Source organism: Lolium rigidum, chromosome 1 (genome assembly GCF_022539505.1).
Source record: "Lolium rigidum isolate FL_2022 chromosome 1, APGP_CSIRO_Lrig_0.1, whole genome shotgun sequence".
Lineage (NCBI taxonomy): Eukaryota > Viridiplantae > Streptophyta > Magnoliopsida > Poales > Poaceae > Lolium > Lolium rigidum.
This window is the reverse complement of record NC_061508.1, coordinates 348,691,259-348,707,163: the sequence shown is the minus strand read 5'-3', so window position 1 is coordinate 348,707,163 and position 15,905 is coordinate 348,691,259. Positions and strand designations below refer to the sequence as shown.

General features: G+C 46.5%; 1 protein-coding gene across 1 annotated transcript; it reads left to right on the top strand.

The window, feature by feature from the left end:
* The first annotated feature begins 8,553 nt into the window (after positions 1–8,553).
* On the top strand, positions 8,554–12,735 carry LOC124701479. The gene is made up of 2 exons (XM_047233552.1): positions 8,554–9,813; positions 12,436–12,735. Exon 1 carries the CDS (start codon positions 8,568–8,570, stop codon positions 9,807–9,809), a length of 1,242 nt encoding a protein of 413 aa, XP_047089508.1. The 5' UTR covers positions 8,554–8,567; the 3' UTR covers positions 9,810–9,813; positions 12,436–12,735.
* Positions 12,736–15,905: the final 3,170 nt, after the last annotated feature.

Genomic DNA, 15,905 nt, shown 5'->3' with positions numbered 1-15,905 from the left:
GGAGCGCCGGTCGCGCACCCGATAGAAAAATAACTTCGACAAGCATCTACGACAATCAAGCTTTGTAGACTCAACTCGATTCTACGATTCGAGTGGAGCCTACTCCCATCGGGAGCCCATGGATTTCATCAAGTCCTCCAGAAATATAGTTAAGTTCTTCATCGAGTAGTACAACTTGAGTCTATGCCCAAGTGCAAGCACTTGCCCATAGACTCGGGGGCTACTCCCATCGGGAGCGCTGTCGCGCACCCGATAGAAAAAAATATTTTCAAGAATCGTCGACATCATCTACGCTACACATGATCTACGACATGGACCTCGCCTTGTATTTCTTCGACTTCGGAGATGGTTATGCTTGGAGTTTCTACGCAAGTCTTCGACTTCCCTAGACACTCGGGGGCTACTGACATGGGTATACCCTTCGGGTACCCATTATTGGTATACCTGGATCGGCTCGGCCCAATATGGAGAAGACCCAAGAAGGCAATCCGAAGGAGTAGTTGACTAGGACTCTTGTAAAACCCTAGGCTGGTTGCATATATAAAGCTAGCCAGGGCACCCGAAATAAAGAGGCCAAGATATAGACATAGAGATAGATAACATAGCTACGCCGATGGCGACACCCTGTAAAGATACTTGTGTTCATATAGTGGATTGCTAGCAGCACGTATGGATCCTCCACCGAGGGGACCCGAAGCTGGGTACGTCGTGTGCCTAATCTCGTCCCGGAATCTCCATCGTCGCTCTCTCCCGAAACCCAAGTCTACAATACGTAGGCATTGCCGAGGTGATCCCTCGTCACCTGGTAAAACTAATCTGTGGCATATGCGTCTTGGACATATGAGTGAACATGGCATGGCAGAATTGCACAGGAGAGACCTGCTAGATGGCTGCAATTTGAGTAAGTTTGAGTTCTGTGAGCACTGCATTTTTGGTAAGCATAAATGAGTTAAATTCAATGCTTCCGTTCATACCACTAAAGGGATTCTAGATTATGTGCATGCTGATGTGTGGGGACCTTCCCGCAAGACTTCTCTTGGTGGTGCAAATTACATGCTTACTATCATAGATGATTACTCCGGAAAAGTCCGGCCTTTCTTTACGAAACATAAATCCGATGTGTTTGATGCTTTTAGAAAGTGGAAAGTTATGGTAGAGAAGCAAACGAAAAGAAAGTTAAATTGCTTCGTATCGACAATGGCATGGAGTTTTGTTCTACTATTTTCAATGATTATTGCAGCGAAGAAGGCATTGTCAGGCACCACACCATCCCATATACTCCTCAGCAGAATGGTGTGGCGGAGAGGATGAACAGAACCATCATTTCCAAGGCTCGCTGCATGTTGTCCAATGCTGGTATGCATAGACATTTTTGGGCTGAAGCAGCCTCCACCGCTTGTTACTTGATAAACAGGTCACCTTGCATTCCGCTTGATAAGAAAACTCCTATTGAGGTATGGTCTGGTTCACCTGCTGATTATTCACAGTTGAGAGTTTTCGGTTGCACTCGCTTATGCTCATGTTGATAATGGAAAGCTAGAGCCTAGGGCTGTTAAGTGTGTGTTTCTTGGTTATGGTTCAGGAGTTAAGGCATACAAGTTATGGAATCCTGAAACTAAGAAAGTTTTGCATAGCAGGAATGTAGTCTTTAATGATGCTATCATGTTTTATAAGAGTTCATCTACAAATGTTACTGATGCTGTTGATTTTTCTGATAATTCTGATGATGAACAACAGAGGATTAGCGTGCAGGTGGAGCACGTGGAGGAGAAAGAAAATGATGTTGCTGAAATTGATAACATTGTTGTTCAGCACTCACCACCTGTTTTGCAGCAAACAAATAGTTCCATTGCTGTTGATAGACCGAGGCGTAACAAAGGTCCACGTCCTCGTTTGATTGAAGAATGTAATCTTGTTCATCATGCTTTGAGTTGTGCTCGAACAGGTGGAGCATGATACCGAACCTGCTACATATACTGAGGCCGTTGCATCCGTTGACCGCGTGAAGTGGATTTCTGCTATGCAAGAGGAGATGCAATCGCTTGACAAGAATGGCACATGGGATGTTGTGCCCTTGCCTAAACAAAAGAAGGTTGTCTGCTGTAAGTGGATATTTAAAAGAAAGGAAGGTTTGTCTCCTAATGAGCCTCCAAGGTTTAAGGCAAGGTTAGTAGCAAAAGGTTTCAACCAAATTCCAGGTATTGATTATAATGATGTATTCTCTCCGGTTGTGAAGCATAGTTCCATTCGTGCATTCTTTGGTATTGTGGCTATGCGTGATCTTGAGCTTGAGCAGTTAGATGTGAAGACTCGCTTTCGCATGGTGATCTTGAGGAGGAGATATACATGGACCAACTCTGAAGGTTTTGTTGTGCCTGGTAAGGAGGATCTTGTTTGCAAGTTGAAGAGGTCCCTTTATGGTCTGAAACAGTCTCCAAGACAGTGGTACAAAAGGTTTGATTCATTTATGCTTGCACATGAGCTTAAGAGATCTAAGTATGATAGTTGTGTTTATATCAAGTTTGTTAATGGATCACCAATATACTTGCTGTTATATGTTGATGATATGTTGATTGCTGCCAAGAGCAAGAAAGAGATCACTACTTTAAAGTCACGAGTTAAGTAGTGAGTTTGAGATGAAGGATCTTGGTGCTCGCTAAGAAAATACTAGGTATGGAAATTACAAGAGACGAGAAAATCTAGTGTGTTATTTCTTAGTCGGCAAAATTATATTCGGAAAGTTCTTCATCGTTTTAATATGCATGATGCAAAGTCCGTTAGTACGCCAATTGCTTCTCACTTCAAATTGTCGGCATTGCAATGTCCTAGTACTGATGAAGATATTGAGTACATGTCTCGAGTTCCATATTCTAGTGCTGTTGGTTCCTTGATGTATGCCATGGTTTGTTCTCGTCCTGATTTATCATATGCTATGAGTTTGGTCAGTCGATATCTGGCTGATCCTGGTAAAGAACATTGGAAAGCTGTTCAGTGGATTTTCAGGTACCTTCGTGGTACATCCAAAGCGTGCTTGAAGTTTGGCAAGACCGGTGAGGGACTCGTAGGCTATGTGGATTCAGATTTTGCTGCCGATTTGGATAAGAGAAGATCCCTCACAGGTTATGTGTTCACTGTTGGTGGATGTGCTCGTGAGTTGGAAGGCAACGTTACAATCTGTTGTTGCCCAATCTACGACCGAAGCAGAATATATAGCAATTAATGAAGCTGGCAAAGAGTCTGTTTGGTTGAAAGGTTTGTATGATGAGCTTTGTGGAGATGATTTCTTGCATTAACTTGTTTTCTGACAGTCAAAGTGCAATATACCTTACTAAAGATCAAATGTTTCATGAGAGGACAAAGCACATTGATATCAAGTACCATTATATTCGCGACATTGTTGCTCAAGGTAAACTGAAGGTATGCAAGATAAGTACTCATGATAATCCTGCTGATATGATGACAAAGCCAGTTCCTGTTTCCAAGTTTGAGTTTTGCTCGAGCTTGGTTGGTATAACTGTTTAGCCCAAGTGGCTGTTTGGCGCCAGCAAGTGTTTTTTCCTTTGTTGTTCAGGAGATTGTTGAAGTTCATGCTACAAGATGGAATTTGTCTCAAGGTGGAGTTTGTTGCATTGTGATCCAAATTCATATACTAAAGGGAGGCTAACTTCTGACGAGCGGAGCGAGGCCCAAGCCGGTACGGTACGGATCATTCGGCACCGCCTATATATACATCTTGTAAGCCGCCGGCTAGGGTTTATCAGATTATAAGATAACCCACGGCGTTTGTAAACACCTCTCGATATAGTGAAGTTTTGCTGGCTGCCGCCCGTGGTTTTTCCCTTTCTGTGTTGGAAGGGGTTTTCCACGTTAACTCTTGTGTCCCCTGCGTGTGTTCTTGTTTCGTTCTTCGTTATTTGCTTGTCGCTTTTATAACACAGTTGCTGGTGGTATACTCGTTGATGTCAGCTGCGGCAGTGGCTTGTTTGCAAGGAAGTTCGCAACCTCTGAGGCATACTCATCAGTGATTGCTCTGGACTTCTTTGAGAATATGTTCCGCCAATGCTATGATTACATCAAACAAGACAATACCCCCCTAGACACGTGAGCTTTCGTTCTTGTTTCCTTTGAGATTTTCTTGAATTCTTGAGCGTTGCAACATCCACTGAATTGTTTGTGGCAGCTAGTGGTTTGATTTAGTCAAATACGAAAAAATACTACTCCCTCTGGTCTTATTTAATTGACTCGAATTTAGTACAACTTTATACTAAATCTGAGTCAATTAAATAGGACCGGAGGGAGTATGATCTATGTGTTCAACATCTAATTGGACAATATTTGATTGTATACTCTATTATTCCATCTGGTACAACTTCAAAACTTCAGTTAGAAATTTTTTATGCCTTAAATTCGGCTTCCGAAGTATGACCAGGAAGATTTTATTTTCTGGATGCGTGAGAAACATGGTATGTTTACTGTTCGAAGTGCCTACAATCTAGCTCTAGACCTGCGGAATGGATAGTACTAATCTGTATGGTGATAGAGGTTTATGGAAAACCATCTGGGCTTCGAAGACTCCTCCCAAAGTTAAGATTTTTACTTGGAAGCTGGCTACTAACAATCTTGATGTACATGTTAATAGATGTAAACGGTTGCCTAACCTTCTGCCCGTATGCAGTATCTGCGGAATGGAAGCTGAGACAGGTTATCATGCAACAATGATGTGCACAAAAGCAAAAGAGCTGAGACAAGCTCTAGCAAAAGATTGGAAGCTACCATCAGAAGCTGATCTTACTTTTCCAGATGACGATTGGGTGCTGGTATTACTTTATAAAGTAGCCCCAGAGATGAGGGAAGAAAATCTTATACGGCAGGAAGCCCTCGGCGTAGCCACATTGGATCGTTGGTGTAGGCTATGCCGAGGGCGGCCCTCGGCGTAGGTCCTTTTCGGCAGAGCCATGTAGACCGTCAGCGTAGCCCGTATACGCTGAAGGCGGCCGTTGGCGTCAAGACCATCGGCGCAAGCCACGTCGTCTGTTAACTTAAAAAAATTCAAATTTTTTAACCTCGCATATGAATTATTTTAACTCTAACTACACTTAATCTTAAATTAAATTACACTCATGATCAAAATTCCCAATTTGGTCACCCATCCTCTGACTACTCCAATCCTAGCACGATTAACATTTTTGTTCATTCCTGTTGAGCTTTCATGAAAAAACGAAACATTGCTGATTATACTACCATATCAATCCTATTAACCCTTAGACCGTGATATCAAAACTATTTATTATTTTGAATTTTAAATAGTTATTTAAATAAACATCAATGGTTAAGTAATAATAATCTTTATGCATATGATGCAATTATTAATTTATTTTAAAAAAATATAAAATCCTGAATTTCTCGCAAAAACTAAAATCTTCCTCTTTCATATTTTATTTGGAATTTTGAGAATCTAAACAAATGCCAACCGGGTAACCTGGCGAATTCGGATGTAACTTTTTCCCACGATCATTTTGATATATTATATTTTTTTTCTGACATCGTATGCAACCAGAAAAGCCATTTTACCTATATGTGACACAATTTTGCAAAAATTGGTTGAAGTTCATTTGTGCTAAATTCTTTTGCAACCAGATGACATAACACATGGACATCTCAAAGGATTTTATTTTTTTATTTTTTTAATCATTTTCTGCCATTCAGTTGAAACTTAAAAAGACGATCTAGAGGGAGGAGGGGTGCGTTGAGTGAAAAAAAGTTGAGGGCTACACCTAAGATGGCTGTCGGCGTAGATTAAAAAAGGGGGAGGAGGCTATGAGGAGGGCATCCCTCGGCGTAGCTCTAACGTCGTGACAACACTGTCACGGCCTTGCTTTGGAGGGGCGCGTGTTCAGGCATACGCTGACGACCCGGGGTATGCCGAGGGTAGTCGTCGGCGTAGGGTTGCCTACGCCAAGGGCGTCGCTACGCCGACAGTTCTGGCGGGCTAGCTTGGCCGGCCCATACGGCTGACGACTCTTAACTTTTGACCGTCGACTTATCAGCAGGCCGTCGACGACTTGGGCCATTCCTGTAGTGCTGACTTTGAGAGATTGTAATCCAACCGATGATGTTTAACTAATACACAACCACTTTCAAAACAAAAACGTTGTTCTTTTCTATGTACAGTACGATAATCATGAACATTGAACTGCAGTATTCTGCTCTGATGGCGATGGCTCGGAAAACAAAAGAAGAGCAGCACGCCGATCACGTGCACTCAGAGCATCTTCAGTCGCGTCCCCCAAAGGGATTTGGGGCGCGCCGGACAAAAAAAACGTTCCAGCCGCGGTCCCCCAAAGCCCATTTTTGTCCGGCGCGGCCCGATACGGTGTCCGGCGCCCCGAGCCCGTCCCCGTCCCACAGGGGACGCTCCGGGGACGCCGGACACAACGAAAAGCGAGGCGGGCTCCCACATGTCGGCGACTATTTGCATAAACCGTTGGTTCGCGCCTCTTTTCTCGTCGCTCCTTCCTTCCCGCGCCTCCCACCCCACCGCCACCGCTGGATTTCCCAGCCGTTTGGGCGTCTGATCTCTGCTGAGAGTCGGCACCGTTGTCGCGGCTGGGGCTCCCGCCGGTCGTGCCGCCGCCGCCGCGTCGCCAGCGCGTCCCAAAACGCGCCGTCAAATCCGCCCCACATCCGCGCACAGAAGGTGCTCGACGACTTGCCAGGTAGGCGCGATTGGCCGCTGTTTGTTGCGTCATCTGCCTCGGCGCAATTTTAACCATTGATTTTGCTTTAGCCATGGACAGCGACGATGAGATGGTTGCACTCGGCGCAATACCGTGGCACCTTGATGTAGCATCTAGCCATATTTATTATATTTGATTACTTGTTTTATTGTTTGTTGTAATTTAATTTGAAAACAATCCTGGCGCAAACATTTTTATTCATATGCTACATTTGATATAAATGGTTTATGTGTTAAAAAAATTATTTTAAATGTTTGAGGCACGCGGCTGGGGAGCGACGTCCCCCAAACGCGGCACGAACAAAACACGTCTCCTAAGGGCATCTCCAACCGGGCGACCCATCCCGCGCCCGCGCGTCCGGATGGGTCGAAACGGACAAAAACCCGGCCCAGCGCGCGGACCCATCCCTAAAACGGACGGCGGGGGCGTCCGGATCGACGCAAACCCGGCCCAAATCTTGGACGGGTTTGCGTGGCCGCGGACGCGAAAGGCTGGTCGCTCGCGTCCTCCCTTGTCCGCCCTCGGCCCGCCCGTCCGCCTCCCAAAACACAAGCCCGTCGCACACATCTCCCCACCGCTCCGCCGCCACCCACGGACCGGCGATTTGGGAGCGCGTCGACGCCGGCCATCGTCGTCGAGACGCCGGCAAGCGGGGCGGAAGCAGAGGTCGAGGCCCCGCGCTGCTTTCGCCGCGTCGTAGCAGAGTCGGAGGACGCAGCCGCCGGCGCTGTTGTCCTCTCACCGTCGCGACACCTCCCGCCGTTCGCAGCTGCGCCGTTTCCGCCGGAGGTGAGCTCTCCTGCCCGTGTTTCCAGACCAATGGCCACCACTACACCAAGGGGTACTACCTTGCTGATGGTATCTATCCACCTTGGGCTACACTCGTGAAGACAATCCGAAACCCCACCTCAGAGCAGGAGGCAAGGTTTGCCAAAGAGCAGGAGGCAGCCCGGAAAGATGTGGAGCGGGCGTTTGGCATCCTCCAAGCTCGTTGGGCTATCGTCGGACACCCCGCCGCAGCCCGGGATGTGCAAACTCGTGGGAGGTGATGACCGCTTGTGTAATCATGCATAACATGATTGTTGAGGTAGAGCGGGATGATTCACTCTTTGATAATGACCGGGAAGGCCAAGGAGAGTTGGTTACTCCTCAAGGTGGTCCGGCATCATTCCAGGACATTCTTCATGCGCACCATGAAATTAGAGATCCGGTCGTACACAACCAGACTTCATGCTGATTTGGTCGAGCACATGTGGCGAGCATGTAGGCAGCAATGCCGCAAACAACAATGATGAAGGAAATCCAGAAGCCTCAGAGCATTTGTATCGTTTTTTCATTTTATTTGAACAATACTTTATCCTTGATTACATGGACTATGTAATGTGTAATACATTTTGAGCATTTGAACTATTTTATATATTTTATATAATACGTTTTTGCGTTTTTCTAGTGAATTTACAAGAAAAACATACCATAGGGCAACGCCGACCCAAATCCCGCGTTGGGCGCAGCGTGCGACCCAAACGGACGCGCGGACGCGGGGCGCTGTCCGGGTGTCCGTTCGGCCACGCAAACGGCCCCGGTTGGAGATGCCCTAAACGCTCAATCCGGCGCGATTTGAGGACGCGGGTGGACATCTCTCAGCACTCGGTATTTCGGCCAGGTTGGCCTCGAGCAGGTCAGAAGGCCCATTTCGCTAGTAGACAAAAGAGAGAAAGAAAAAATCCCGTGTCCACCGGCACACAGACACAGCCGACGCCTCCCCTTCTCAAGGGTTCCCGGCGGCGAACGCCCTCCGACGCCCGGATCCTCCGGCGACCGGCCTACGAAATGGCCTCGCACCTGCCGGAGATCCCGGGCCACCTCCTGGCCGAGATATTCCTCCGCCTGCCGGCCCCAGAGGACCTCGCCCGCACCTCCGCCGCCTGCGTCGCCTTCCGCCGCCTCGTCACCGACGGCCCCTTCCTCCGCCGCTTCCGCCGCCTCCACGCCCCGCCCCTCCTCGCCTTCCTCGACCTCGAGGGCTTCCACCCCGCCCTCCCGCCCCACCCCTCCGCGCCCGCCGCCGCCGCGCTCGCCGCCGCCGGCGCCGACTTCACCTTCTCCTTCCTGCCACCCCACTGCGGCTGGATCATCCAGGAAATCCGCGACGGCCGCGTCCTCCTCGCCCGCGACCACGGCGAGGACGAGCGGCCCCCGGTCTTCAAGGAGCTCGTGGTGTGCGACCCCTTGCACCGCCGGTACGTCACGCTGCCCCCGCTCCCCGACGCCCTAGCCGCCTCGGTACTGTTTCACCCGGCACCCGTGACGCGCATGCCCTGGTGCGAGCCCTGCCTCGCGCCCCTCGGCGACGACGACACAGCATTCACAGTCATCTGCGTGGTGCACTGCGAAACCAAGCTGGCCACCTTCGTCTTCTCCTCGACCACGGGACAGTGGATCCCCTCGGCGAGCAAGGGCTGGAGCGAGCTGTTCCGCGGCAGGCGCGAGTCGCCCGTGGATGCGTCGGTGCGGGAGCCTACCGCATCGAATTCGCCGCTGGACCCTACGTTCCTCAGGCGCCACTACGCATATGGCTGCTTCTACTGGGAGTCCACCATGGCCAAAAGGAAAGATTTGCTGGTCCTCGACATCCGAACAATGGAATTCTCCATCACCGACCTGCCATCCAAGGGGTGGGGTACGCTTGGAGTGGCAATCCTGGAGGCAGGGGAAGGCAAGCTTGGGTTGTTCGGCATACGCGATCAACCTGCAGGTGGCAAACCTGATCTCTGCTACACCGTTAGACAGAACAAGGGCGGTCAGTGGCAGATGGTGAGGACGATCGCGCTAGGTTCTGGGTGCCTGCACTATATCAAGGCTTCAACAGAGAGGTACTTTCTCCTCGTAAGCGCCGATGCCCCACGGTGGCTAGGCTCGTCTTTCAAGATGCCAGACTTGGAATACTTCTCCATGGATGTCAAGGAATTGCAGCTTCAGAAGGTTTCTGTGAAACCTTTCGGGGCTGCCTTGTCCAGGACGCGCATATATACCAACTTCCCGCCATCGCTGCTGTCTTCACCAACAATATGAAATGGTAAACTCTCTACTTCATCCTAGTTATGTACTCCTGTCCTTCATAGTTATCACACAACTTTTTGTCCAATGCTTGATAGTTCATTAGTGCAATTGACCATTCTTGTTTACCCAATTTACTAGCGGTTATTTTCCTTGTGGCTGTGGGAAAGCTGATCAAGCTGAGGAGCGTAATTGTGATTCTTTCTCTTGTTTGGTCTAAATGCTCTTTTAATAGAACTAGACAAGAGAGAAGATCTTTCATGTAGCTCATAGATCCACTATTATTCTAGGATTCTTGAGATCACAAAAATACTAGGCTGCAAAATTTTCGAGGAAAGTTTTCTGGTTGGGGTAAAGGAGAAGCAATGCAATTTATAGTTCCCTCCAGTTTACCTTTGGAGTGTTTCACCTCGGCACAATTCATTACAATCAAACTCATCCATTTCAGTTCATTTTTATAAATACAAGGAGGCAGAAAAGTTTTCTTCTGATCATCTTCACAGTTCACATTCATTTTTTCTCGTGATTTTTTTTTAAAATAAATCTTCCTAACTACTGCTTTCGCAAATAACAACCTGATTCACTACTCTAAATAGTAAGAGCAGTGTGTGCTCACAGGCTGTTTGATTTGAATCAGCCTCATAAGTCATAAGATCTGTTATAGGTTTCACATCTATCATTTGTTGACTGTGCGTACTAAGAATTAAGATACCCTGATAAGATTTTATTCCATGACCTAAGATGGATTTTATTCTTTGAAACAGGCCTAAGCTAGAAGTTTGTTGTACTACTTGTTACTATACAAAGTCATGCAACACTAAATTACCAATTTAGCATGACTTGAAAATTCCAGGGCTCGTTCCAACACACATTTTAAGAGTCATAGAAAAGAAATGGCCTTTCACATAGCTCATGCATCCACAACTATTGTAGGCTTCATTGAATCACAAAAATACTAGGTCGCAGTAATTGTTTTCAGGGAATAGTTCTATGGTCAAGGTAATGGAGAAGGAATGTAAGTATAAATCCAGTTTACCTCTGGAGTGTCTTACCTGAAGAAAAAAGCATTACAGTCAAGCATGACTCATCTTTTCCAATTTCACTTTACAAATATAAGGATGCACAAAAGTTCTATTTTGGTCATCTTCACGTATATCATTTTTTTCCCATGATATTGTTTTGAATTGAATCAGCCTAACTAGTATGATCTTTTTCCCTTCCGTGGCCCAAGTTAGAAGTTTTTTGTCCTTGAAACTGATATAATATAGAAGTTTCTTACCACTTGGTAATATATGAAGCCTCCTTAAATAGGAATTATATGAAGTCCTCAACAGGAAACTACTAATTTAGCACTACCTAATAATTTCCAGTAGTTTATTTTTGTTTATTACTTTATTACATGCCTCTGTCTGGCTAAGTAGCAATGTGATCCAACTTGCACTACAAATTACGGTAATAGACACAGAAAAGTGTGACTTTGCACTGCATTTCTTAGCTCCAGTTGAGATCAATGTCACTTATGGAACAAATGCTATTCTGGTAATGCTTTAGGGTAATTTTATATCTAGCCAAACATAAGACATATAACCTTGCTTTTAGCTCTTACATTCTTGAATATGTGTACAAATTGGACCAAAAATTCTTCACACCATTGTTGCTGTTGTTGTTGTTGTCTTCACCGACAATATGAAGTGGTAAACTTTCTGACGCAACCTGGTTATGTCCTTCCCTTCATAGTTATAACACATCTCGTCTAATCCTTGATAGTTCATTATTGCCTTGGTCATTCTTGTACATGATATAGGTAATGGAGGATGAATACACCTATAAATCAAATTTACCTTTGGAGTATTTACCTCAGGGAAAACAATCATTACAGTCAAGCATGACTCATCCTGTCCACTTTCATTTTATAAATATAAGGAAGCAGATAATTTTTCTGTTAGTCATCTTCACATATATCAATTTTTTCTCATGATTTTATTTTGAATAAGTTGCCTAACTGGTAGGGTAAAAATAACAGCATGAGAGTCACTGCTCAAGATGTTAGAACTTCCTTTATCTTGAAACTGGCCTAACATAGAAGTTTGTACTACTTGGTAATATATGAACTCTCCCTAAAAGGAAATATATGGAGTCCTCAACAGTGAACTACCAATTTAGTACTACCTATATTTCCAGGACTCGTTTTTTCTGACTATTAAGAAGGAACATAAAAGGGGCATGAACATAGTTTGCTCATGTTATATGTCAAATTAATTCACTTTGATGCATTTTTTATTGGAGTTACCGATTAGAGTTGAGGCGAGAAAGGTTAAAATGGCATTTAAACATGTTCTCCTTTGCATGCCTCTGTCAGTCTGTGTGTTCCAACTTGCATTTTTGTTTGGCCAAGTGTTCCAACCTGCATTGCAAAATACATATACAGTGCTAAATGTGGAAACGGAAGCCTTTGCAGTCCGCATATTTCAAATCCAGTTGAGATCAATATCACCAGTGGAACAAATGCTATTCTGCTATTGCTTATCTAGCCCAAGACACGTATACCTTGTTACTTTTAGTTCTTGAACTCTTGAATATGTGTACGGGTTGGACCACATATTCTTCTCTGGAGACTGAACTTTTGTCTTTGTTTCTTCAGGTTCGATGGGGACATGATCAGATCACCGTTCTCAATTCAAAGTGACTGCGATTTCAGTAGAGTGGAGTTCTCGGATAAGTGATCACCTTGCCTACAGGATGTCACTTGCTTCACCTGGATGATGTCGTGTCTATTTCGGTTAATTAGGTTAATATCGATGTGGATGTTTCCTGCCTGAGTGTGACATTGAAGTTGACAGTGATTCACTTGGCAGTGGTCATGTCTATGTTGTTCTTCCTATCATGCCGATGAGTGACTTTGAACTTGATGGTCCCAATTAATCAAGAACTGTTTGTGTCATTTCTTCTCAATTTTTTTCTCGGTTTTTCGATCCTCCACCTTGCATGCCTACCTGGATCACGTCCAGAATGCAGGCCCGACAAAGCTCGTGGTGCTGGATATCAGGTAGGAGCGAGCAGGCGGAGGCGATGTAGTCAGGATGAGCTTGCTGTCATTGCGGAGATCAGATCAGGTCATGGCGAGCTCGCCGTACTTGCCCGTTCTTGGCGCGGAACATAGTTGCACGGACATTGATTCCTGTGAACCGTCAGTGGTCCGTGCGACCCCGACTCAACAGTCGCTGTGCACATCCAATTGGCGCTCCTAGTGGCGGTGAACGACACGAAAACTAGTACGCCCGTGCGCGGTGACCCAGTTGCCCAGTGAACACTTACGGCGGTGCCTCTGTCTGCTGTGTTCCAACTTGCATTGCAAAAATCTGAATACAGTGCTAAAAACTGAACTAGCAAATCTCTTCTGAATAAGCAAGAAGAATTGAATAGACTAGTAGTAGTACATTTATCGGTGTGATTATGATATGGTGATAATTGCACATAGCCATCGGATGTATAATTATGAATCGAACTGAAAATTTTGTAGCTCAGCACATTGAACACTTTATTCTGGAACCAAAGATGGCCTTTTACACATTCAGTGATTCAGACATTCTTACCCATCCAAGGCCCATTTCGGCAGCACGGAGCAGGCTCACCTTCTCCCAACTCGAGCAGGCAGCACACTCCACTGTCCACTCCACTCCATCTCCACGAGGGTTCGCGGCGGCTGGCTCCTCCTCCAACTGCCAGTTCTCCCGCCGCCGCCGCCGGGATTCAAGCTCGCATTCTCGACCGCTCCACGCCAATGGCGACCTCCAGCGCGCGTCGTCGAAGCGGTCGCAGGAAAGCGGCGACGACTCTGACGGAGATCCCCGACCACCTCCTGGCGGAGATCTTCCTCCGTCTGCCGGCCGCAGAAGACCTCGCCCGCGCCTCCGCCGCCTGCGTCACCTTCCGCCGGCTCGTCGTCGACACCGACGGATCCTTCCTCCGCCGTTTCCGCCGCCTCCACGACCCGCCCCTCCTCGCCTTTTTCGACCGCGACGGCTTCCACCACGCCCTCCCGCCTCACCCCTCCGCGCCCGCCGCCCGCGCGCTCGCCTCTGCCGCCGACTTCTCCTTCTCCTTCTTCCCCAACCACGGCAGCTGGGCCGTTCAGGACATCCGCGACGGACGCGTCCTCCTCCTCCGCCCCGGCGGGGCCTGCAGCGCGAGGTCTCCATGGAGCTTGCGGTGTGCGACCCCTTGCACCGGGGGTACGTCCTGCTTCCCCCAGTACCTGACGGCTTAGTCGCTTCGGTGGCGCACACGGCCATGGAACACAAGCCCTGGTGCGAGCCTTTCCTCGTTCCCCTTGAAGAAGAGGCGGATGCTGCATTTGGTGTGATATGGATGGTACATTTCAGTACTAGGTTGGCCGCTCTGGTCTTCTCTTCAATCACTGGACAGTGGCAAGCTGCTGCGTCCAAGCAATGGAGGGATTTGCTCCTTGGCCAGGGCAAGTCAACCGTGGTGTCACCGATCGACCCCGAATATCACGAGCGCCATTACGCGTACGGCTGCTTCTACTGGGAGTCCACCATGCGTCGGAAGAAAGAGTTGCTCGTGCTTGACACCCGTACGATGGAGTTCTCCATGTCCGACCTCCCGCCCAGAAAATGGTGTGCGCTAGGTCTAGCCATCGTGGAGGCAGGGGAAGGCAGGCTTGGGCTGTTCGGCGTCCTCGATGAAACTTTAGCTGGCAAATTTGATCTCTATTATTACATCAGAGCTGAGGGTTCTAGCCAGTGGCAGTTGGAGAAGACAATCTCACTAGGTTCTGGCTGCCAGCACCATATCAAAACTGCAACTGGGAGGTACTTGCTCCTAGGGAAGTTTGGACCCATGCGGTTCGTAGGCTCAACCCCGCATATGGACTTGGAATATATTTCGGTTGATGTCAAGACGTTGCAGCGTGAGAGAGTTTGTGGTAAATCTTCTGGGTTTGCCATGTCCAAGACGTGGATATATACCAACTTCCCGCCATCCTTGTCTTCACCGACAATATGAAGCGGTAAGTTTTCTATTGCATCCTAGCTAAATGTCATTCCGTTCGTAGTTTGCACACAGCTCGTCTAATGCTTAATAGTTCATTATTATGATCGTTCATTCTTGTTTGCACGATTTAGCACATGTTGTTTTCTTGTGGTTGTGGGTAATCAAGCTCAGGAACATAATTATGATTTCTTGTTTTGTTTGCTCCAATCGCCATTTGGAGGGAAGCTGACAATTAAAATGATCTTTCACATCGCTTATGCATCCATTGTTATTATAGGCGTAATGAAATCACGGAAATGCTATATCACGACAACTATTTTCTATATTTCATATTCAAGGTGTAGAAGGAATACTAGTGTGGATCCAGTTTAAAATTTGTTTCATCCAAGCACGGTTCATCTTGGCTGCTTTTCTTTATTAATATAATAAGGATACAGAAAAGAAAGTTTAATTTTTGACTTTTAATCACCTTCTCATCTATAATTTTATTATCAATATGGTTTTGAATTAAATCTGTGTAATTGCTACAGTCACAAATAAGAGCCTGATTCATTGCTCTTTATAGCAAGAGCAGCTTGTGCTCGAGCACAAGCTGTTCACCTGCCTTTTGCCGAGTCTCCCAATATATGCCAAATATAAGCATTAATCTCTGTAGGATGGTAGTGGGGAACCCCAGATTCGTTTTTCCTTCTGTGATGTAAGTTCTATGTTTCTTATTCAAACATACCAAAGTTAGAAGTTTGTAGACTACTTAGGTTATATAAAAAGTTCTGCAACGGAAAGGTACCACTTTTGCATGATCCAAGTTTTCCAGGACTCGTTTATTTATGCTTACATGCCTCTGTTTGGCTTTGTGTTCCACCATGCATTCCTAGTTACACCGCTAGACACATAATAGTGAATATTTGCAGTGACATGTTGAAAATTCAGTTGAGATTAATATTACCATTTGGACAGATGCTACTCTACTTCTGTCTGTAATTATGTATACTATGTAGCCCCAGATAATCTGTTCCATTTTTGATTGTAAACTCTTGAATATGTACTATCTGAGCTGACAATTGCTACATGAATATGTTCCCCTTCTCTGCCTGAAGA